General features: G+C 42.4%; 1 protein-coding gene across 1 annotated transcript; it reads right to left on the bottom strand.

The window, feature by feature from the left end:
- Nucleotides 1-620: 620 nt before the first annotated feature.
- Nucleotides 621-1,391, bottom strand: LOC143622673 (uncharacterized). Its single transcript, XM_077093750.1, has one exon. It carries the CDS (start codon nt 1,389-1,391, stop codon nt 621-623), a length of 771 nt encoding a protein of 256 aa, XP_076949865.1.
- Between the last annotated feature and the right edge of the window lie 7,789 nt (nt 1,392-9,180).

Genomic DNA, 9,180 nt, shown 5'->3' on the forward strand with positions numbered 1-9,180 from the left:
ATATTCATCCTAAGTTCGCGATCATTATCATCAATCAATAGGACCCATGTGGATGGAATCCCGATTCTGCGGGGATCATGGCTTCAATACCATAGGTTAGGCTAAAGGGTGTCTCCAAATTGCTGGAGTTCTTTTGAGTGAGAAAGGCCCAGAGTACATGGGGCAGTTCGTCTACCCAACCCGTTCTTTTCATTCCTAGCCTTTCCTTGATCCCTTCTTTGATAGTTCGGTTGGTCCTTTCGGCCTGACCGTTTGCCTGCGGATGAGCTACGGATGTAAAGGTCTTAATGCCATGAAGTTCTTTCAACCATTCCTGTAGTCCGCTGTCAGCAAATTGGGTCCCATTGTCACTTACCAATTCCTGTGGGAGGCCGAACCGGCAGATGATGAATTCCCAAAGGAATTTCTTCATGCTTGAAGCCGTGATTGATGCAACCGGTTTGGCTTCTATCCACTTGGTGAAGTAATCAATGGCCACTATCAAAAACTTGACTCGTCCTGGGGCTTCTGGGAAAGGTCTCATAACATCAATAGCCCATGTTTGGAACGGCCATGCAGATGTTACTGGAATCAATTCGTTTTTTGGACGCAGGGTGTTGGGGGCATGACGCTGGCATGAATCACTTTCTGATTTCCTGCACAGCGTCTAAATGCATGCCAGGCCAATAGTACCCTGCGTTCATGATCTTTGCAACCGTCATTCTTGGTCCCGCGTGTAACCCACAAATACCTTCGTGAATTTCTCGAATTAGGTAATTTGCATCTTCCGCGTCCACGCAACGTAACAGTGGACCAAGGAATGACCTCCGGTATAAGATGCCATCAATCATCTGGTAATTTAGAGCTTTATGCTTAATCTTCCGAGCCTCAGCCTTTCCTGCTGGAAGTGCTCCGGAAGATAAGTAAGCTATAATGGGTGACATCCAAGACTCAACACCAGTTTGAATTACTAGTACTTGATTTTCTGGAACGGATGGATGGTCTAGAACTTCTACACGAATATCTTTGGCGAGATGCTCAAAATTCGTTGAAGCTAGTTTGCTAAGAGCGTCTGCCGATTTGTTCTCGCTCCTCTTAATGTGAACAATACTGAAGGAGGAAAACTGGCGAATCAAGACTCTTGCTTGTGACAAATAAGAAACCATGACATCGCTTTTGGCTTCATATGTTCCGTTTATTTGTCCCGCAATTAGCATAGAATCCACCCGAGCCTCTAAATGTTTCACCCCCAGTTTTTTCGCTATCCGCAGTCCTGCCAGGAAGGCTTCGTATTCCGCCTCATTGTTGGTACTTTTGAAGTCCAACTTAATGGAGTACGTAAATTCATGCCCCTCGGGGTTGACTAACCTTAAACCTGCACCTGACCCTTCGCTGCTGGAAGCTCCATCCATGAACAATGACCAAACTCGCCCTTGTTCCGGAGGTGCTTGGGGTTGTTGTTCGATTAAGCATTCTTGTTCTTTGTACTGCGGAACCTCTATGACGAAGTCCGCGAGTACCTACCCCTTGATTGCTGGTCTGGGCTTATATTCGATCGAGTGTTCACCCAATTCAATAGCCCACTTTGTCAGTCGTCCGGACAACTCAGGTTTACTCAACACGTTCTTGAGTTTGTATCCGGTTAATACATTGATAGGGTGGCCCTGGAAATATCTGCGGAGCCTTCTGGCGGCATAAACCAATGCCAAAACCAGCTTTTCCAACATCGAATATCTTGTTTCCGGGTCCGATAACGTTCTACTGACGTAGTAGATTGGTGTCTGAACATTTTTACTAACGGTTAGCAGAACGGACCCTATGGCAATGTCCGAGGCAGATAAATACAGTGTCAGAGGTTTACCCGCGTATGGTGCTGTTAGAGTAGGAAGCTCCATTAAGCATTTCTTAACTTCTAAGAATGCTTTTTCAGCCTCCGCGGTCCACTTGAAATGTGTCTTTTTAAGGCAATTTCTGCGTGTTGACACGAATGGATGAGACTTGGCCGCGTGATTTGCTAAGAATCGGTTCAACGCCACAAGTCTTCCATTAAGTGTTTGAACTTCCTTGAGGGAAGAGGGTGAAGGCATGTGGGCTATAGCCTGGATCTTATCTGGGTTGGCTTTAAAGCCCGCGCCTGTTACTATGACCCCAAGGAATTTACCCTCTTCCATGCCAAATGAACACTTAGCCGGATTCAACTTCATGTTGATGCTTCGTAGTGTTTCAAAGGTTTCTTTGATATCTCTTAACATCTGATCTTCTTCAATGCTTTTAATTACCAAATCATCCATATAAACTTCGAGATTCCGACTTATTTGACTTTTGAAAGCCTGATCCATCAGTAGTTGATATGTGGCCCCCGCGTTCTTTAATCCAAAAGGCATCATTCTGTAACAGAATGTTCCTTGGTCGGTTCGGAACGCTGTCTTGTCCTCGTCGCCAGCTGCCATATGAATATGGTGGTACCTGTAGGTTCCCAGCCGGATCTACACAGGAGTATCTCGTAACACGAGGGTGCAGAATCCCCACGTAATACGATACGAGTGTAAGATAAGCAATACGTTAAATAAGTAAGTAAACACCCAGGATAATACTTGAAAACTTGATGTATTACTATTGCCAACACGTGATGCACAAGATCACCAAAAAACACGTTCCATCAAAACTTAACCTAAAACCCGAAGTTGAGGTTTATATATACCTCGAAAACTTCGCCTAACATGCTAGGCGAAGTTTTCATAACTTCGCTAGGTCCCCAAGTTCTCATACATACCAGCGAACTTACATAATCAACAGTATTCGACACGTAACAAACAAACTAAACAATTACAGACACAGACAAAACACAAGATACTGAACTACTGACATCATACACCAACAGGCTCCCCCTTGGCAGTAGCTTCAAATCTTTATCTTCTTTCTCGTGTCTTGTAATCCCAAAACTTTCATACCATTCGTCTTCAAGCATGAACGCCCTGCCTTACACAGACAGAGACCACCCTCTGGTACTTCTTGGATTCATCCTTCCACGTAGGAATGTAGAATATCTTCTTATTGTTTAGTACCTGCAAATCAGCTTGAGACAAATTAACCAGGTGCATGGGATCATACACTCTGAGAATCTCTTGTTTGTCCTCATCTTCCATAACAGCTTCAGCTGTCTGACAATCAACGTACCACCACTTGAGATCTTTTAACACATCCTTGGGCATCATCTTCATCGGCACCTCTTTTAAACACCGAATCGGCTTATACTTCATCACCAACCAAGGCTTATCATCAGTCCTCATTCCCCTTATCTTATCCTCAACCAACTTTCCTTTCTGAGGCTTCAGCAGCTCGAACTTTTTCTCTTTAATAGCTTCCTTCCATACTATCTTTCCAATTATTCTTGCAATATCATCATCACTCCTATTAATCAATCTCAAACGAGCCAAATCTTTCACCTCACACTCAGGAAAGGTGTTGAGCGATCTCAATGCCTTCTTAAAATACTAAATTCCATCATAACGCTTAATCACAAACAACTTCAACTGTTCGTCATACAACCAGCAGATGATACCTTTCTTGGACTCAGCGTACCCCTTGATGTTGTAACTCTTCTTAAACATTGTTGGAACTGCAGGCTTCTTTTTCTTGAAGAACCACTGAGCACAGCCTTCTTTCCATCTCGGCTGTTCTTCCCACTCGGACTCATCTGACATATTTGCATCCTGACTCAAGTTCACTTTATCAACATTCGGAATATCGTGCTCTACACCATCATCAACGATCTCCCCTTCTTCTAAATCACTATCAATCTCTATCTGTTCCCCAATCTTTCCAATCTCATCAGCCGTTAACACATCATCAGCTGACTCATCATCATCATTTCCCAACACTTCCTCATCATCTACAACTACCACATTCTCACCACCTGAACCACCTGATGTACCAGCTGACTCCCCCTGAGATGTGGAAGTCCCAAGAGGTTGTTCAGTTCTTGGCAACTCACCACATGCACCTCTTGATGCATTAGGATCATCGTCTCTGTCTTGCCTCTTTTTGGTTCTCAACTCATCACCCTTGTAGCTCTTCTCCCCCTGAGATGCTAAGAACTGTTTAAGAGCATCAAACAGTTTACCGTGTTCAACAAGGAGTGAAGACTGTATCTGATTCTCTGCCACAAGTCACTGGATAGCTTGAGTCTGGATGAGATTGATTCTCTACTGTTCAGCAACCACCCGTTCAAGAGCCGCTATCCTTTCAGAATCAGACAAAGTAGCATCAAACTCAAATCGCATGTGAGAAATATCCTGAGCATACGGTGGAGGAATTCCCAAACTAGTTGGTATTTTTTATGTAGACTGAATAGTGACCGCGGGTGGTATCGAAACAGATAACCCCGCAGTAGCGACCAACGTCGACTCAACAAATCTAGCCACAACTTCCGATGGAGTAAGAGACGGAGGCGGTAATGAGACAATCTCTGGAGCGGTAAACTGAAACGTGGTTGGAGGAGTACCAGAAGATGACGACGTGGTCACCAAGGGAACACTTGAGGTTATCGGCGCTGTGACGGTTGAAGAAGCAGGAACCATAGTCATACCTAATAACGAGGGTGGAGAAAAATGAACAACCCTCGAACTCTCACCAACTCTTGAACTTTCACCAACCCGTGCCTTCTTTGATCTTCGTACCAAACGATACAAATCGTCCTCAAAATATGATTCACTGTCATCTGAGTCTTTCTTTCTTTTGCCATGAATCCTTTCTTGTCTGGCAAGGATTTGTTGTGCTTCAATGATATCGTTAGTGGATGAATCAGAGTCAGTTCTCTCAGAGTCCGCCACAGATCTAACGACCATTGACACATTCACACCAGACGCCTCAGCTACTGAAGCTTGAACCTCAGCAGCTGGATTAATTCGTTCCATGTCAAAGAACCCTTTCCCTCCAAATGAAACTTCAAGGTCAACCTGTTCTTCTGGTTTGCTACGAGCACTCGATGACCTGCATTGCGTAAAAATCCTCTTACTCACACTTTCAACATAACGGATAGGACGTCGTTGAGGCAGAGTAGGAGCTACGTGATTCAGAATCATCTGTAGGAATCTCGGATACATCAAAAATCTTTCCCTAGCAACCGCGCGTCTCTGACGATCAATCTCATAAAAAATCATCTGACTAAAGCTATAAGGCTTGTTATAAGTCAACGCAGTCATAGCTAATTGCATTGTTGCACCCATACCATCTGTACCAGCTTTGCGACCGGACATGCATACTATCATCACGTGCATAAGAAACCGCCACTGATCTAACAAAAATCCTTTTCGCATCTGAGAGTCTCCCAACGGACCAGAATACCCCATACGCAGAAACGCACCATTTCTGAAACTAGCCGGAAAGTCTATGGGATCCTCAGTCGTCTCATTCCCAAACTGTAAGGCTACCCTTATTTGATCTGCCGAGAACTGTACCTCCTGTTCATTAACCGTAGCTCGCATCACCGACGGGTCGACACGACAATCATACTCATTTGTGTTCCAAAAATCTTCAACGTTCGGTAGTGATATCGGAAGAGTAGTAGTGATTGCATGAAAGATGCGTGAGCGTAAGAGGAACGAAATGATCTCACGGTAATCGTCACTTCCTCGAGCATCCGGATCTAAGGTAATATACATGTTGTGACCCGGGAAAAACTGTCTGTTATTATCTCCACCTTCATCACCACCAGCGCCACCAGCACCTGCCACAGCGGCCATATCTGCAAGACAAACGAGCCAGATCAGTTAACTATTACAGCAGTTTACAACTTCACCCTGCATGGAATGGGCGAAGTTGTATCGTTAGCGAAGTTAAGGGAGTGGCGAACTTGTTAAGTTCGCCAAAACCCTAACTTCGCCATTTGAACGGTGCACACTTCACACACAGCTAGGGATAGGAATGGCTGATCAGAGAGTAAAAACAAGAATAAGGTAGTCCGATTAAGATCCAGAGACTCATATTTTTCACCAAAAAAGTTTTAAAACAGATTGATAAAGGAGGGTTAAGGGTTTGTGCAAAAGTGACCCCAAAAACGGATCGTCGAGGCATTGATTAGCACCAAATTATACGAATTACGAGTCACAAAGGTCCTACAAACCTTGTTTTCGGACGAAAAACAGATTAGTATGAGGTTTGATTCAAGTGTATAAGTTCGCCTAGGGTTAGAGTTTGAAAATAATTTGACTAATTTTGACCAACGAAACCCTTTATATAGTTTAGAGAAACCCCAGGGGCGAAGTTGGGTTAACTTCGCCCAAAGACAAACTTCGCTCAGTCAACGCCTGGTCAACTTCGCCTATTTTGCTTTCCAATTAACTTCGCCATTTAGAATAAGTGCGCCTGTTAAGGACTTATGCACATAAACATATAAAGTAAACATATAAAGTTGACCAATGTCAACTACGCTTTAACGTCCACCTTGAAAAAGAGTTAAACTTAACGATCAAAGAACCAAGTAACCAGAAGAATAAAAGTCTAAACATAAAACCAAGAATATAATGGAAATTTGAATAATAGAATAAACGGGATCAAATTTCAGTCTTGACGAGAACCTGCATGTTTTAGAAAAGATCCGAACAGGAATCATACTGATTAGGCAGCTGTCACACAGATCCATGTTCAGCGGTATTATGACATAAAGAAACATGTTGTAGGCAGGTATAGAACTTAGTATGGTTTTCATCGCTTTTGTGTTACGGATTAGGTTAAATTAAGCTCAAATTTAGATAGACATCACATGGGAGATTGTGATGCCTCCTATCTATTCTCAAAGCGTATTTGGCTTTCCCCACGTCACCCTGAGTTGACTTCGACCCGTGGTGTCTGAATAATCAATGAGCACACGTCTATCATCGTAGTCTTCTTCCATTTCTATCTTATACTTTAGAAAATATTATTTCTTGCCTCTTTCTTGATATTTTTAACGAGACTAGCTTCAAAGGCTCAACTATAATAATTATAGAGATTTTTATTTCTTTTCTTTTTTTTAATAGAGACATTAATACAACTTCAAATTGAAGACAACTGCAAGTCCCGAATCTGGATCACTGCAGGTACTTAACACTATCTTCGCGGGAATCAGAACACTCACGGGCTCGTGTATGACTGGGTAATCACTTTTCTGCCTATCATTCAGAAAGATGTATATGGAGACATGCACAACTCAGAATGATTCTCCACTTTAAATCGAGAAGATTTAGTTTGTATCACTTCTACTACTACGCACCATAGAAAGCTACCATTTCATACAATGGCTATTCTAGAGTCTTTTTGGCCTAATTACTTCACCAGTTAAGCACACAAAATCAGTTTATCTATCACTTTCCAAGGTTGGATCAGTTTTCATTTGAACACCGTATTAAAACTTCTTACGAAGTTATAGACTTGAAAAATTATATCATCTCCTAAAAAACAGAATTTTAAATTCTAGCGCCCCGATCAAGTCAAAGTCTTTAGGTAAACGGCTATCCTGAAGATCCAAAGGATCAGCCGGACCGACCACATACAAGTATGTGTCCTTCTAACTAAGTATGAACGACTAATTTTAAGCGAAAGAATAAAACCCATCATAAACCGCCCCGGTCACTTTCAGTCATCTGGTTAATGGCTATCCTTAATCTACACGTAGAAGTAAGGACCAAACATATCCTTGGATATGTCCTTCAAACTTGAGCAACCGACATAATTTTAAGCGATAATGATTTTTTTTAATAATAATAAAAATAGAGAAAACACGGTTACTCGGGATTGATCATCCCATTAAGCTCAACAAGATATTGAAAACAGGATCGGTCAAACGCTTTAGTAAAAAGATCGGCAAAATTATCCAGTGAATCAACCTTTTCAAGCACAATTAATTTCTTCTCAGCACAATCCCGTATAAAATGATGACGAATGTCAATATGTTTAGTTTTACTGTGTTTAACGGGATTGTTAGTACTGAGATAGCAGCAGTGTTATCAATGCAAATAGGAGTTTGAGTGAAATTCAGACCATAATCGCGCATTTGTTGTTGTATCCATGGAACCTGGGAGCAGCGGTTTCATGCTGCCATGTACTCTGCTTCGCAGGTGGAAATGGCTTAAGAGGTCTGCTTCTTGCACTGCCACGACACCAATCTTCCTCCAAGAAACTGACATCCACCTGTTGTTGACTTCCTATTCTGATTGCAACCTCCATAGTCAAAATCGGTGTAAGCTACCAAATCCAGTTCTCCCCCTTTCGTGTACCATAGTCCCAACTTAGGTTTTCCTTTGAGATACCGTAAGATTCTCTTCACTCCCTTCATGTGGGATTCCTTCGGGTTAGCCTGAAAATGAGCACAAAAACAAACTGCAAACATAATGTCAGGTCTCGAAGCGGTTAGATACATTAAGGAACCTATGATTGCCCGATATTGAGTGGGATCCACATCATCATCACCATCGGAATCAGCACCCAGTTTGTGATTGACGCGGATTGGAGTGTCAAATGGAGTGCTATCATCCATCTTGAAGCGTTTGAGCACATCATGGACATACTTTGTTTGATGAATAAACATACCATCTTTCTTCTGATCTACCTGCAAGCCCAAAAAGAAAGTTAATTCTCCCATTGCGCTCATCTCAAATCTCTTTTTCATGACTGTTTCAAATTCCTGACACATAGAAACTCTGGAAGCAGCAAAAATGATGTCGTCCACATAAACCTGAACGAGTAGAAAATCTCCCCCTTTTCTCTTGACAAACAATGTACTATCAATCTTTCCTCTCTAGAACCCATTCTCTAGCAAGTAATCTGACAGTGTTGTGTACCAGGCACGAGGTGCCTGATGTAACCCATATAGTGCTTTGCTCAGTTTGTACACATGATCAGGAAAATTTGGGTCAGGGAAACCCGGAGGTTGTTCAACATACACCACCTCATCGACTTTACCATTAAGAAAGACACTTTTCACATCTAACTGGAACACTTTCATCTCTTTGTGTGCAGCAAATGCCAGAAATAATCGAATTGCCTCCAATCTTGCCACAGGAGCAAACACTTCGTTGTAATCGATTCATTCTTGCTGATTAAACCCTTTTACTACCAATCTTGCCTTGTTGCGTATGATTATTCCCTTCTCATCTCTCTTACATTTAAAAACCCATTTTGTACCGATAGCGTTCACTTCTTGCGGTTTTTCAACTAATTGCC

Source organism: Bidens hawaiensis, unplaced genomic scaffold (assembly GCF_021521415.1).
Source record: "Bidens hawaiensis isolate Kalapana, Puna unplaced genomic scaffold, B.hawaiensis_p1.1 tig00003241_1, whole genome shotgun sequence".
Taxonomy (NCBI): Eukaryota; Viridiplantae; Streptophyta; class Magnoliopsida; order Asterales; family Asteraceae; genus Bidens; species Bidens hawaiensis.

What these genes read in the sequence shown, in the direction of transcription:
- LOC143622673 (XM_077093750.1), bottom strand. Translation starts at nt 1,391, where the DNA reads ATGGATGGAGCTTCCAGCAGCGAAGGGTCAGGTGCAGGTTTAAGGTTA.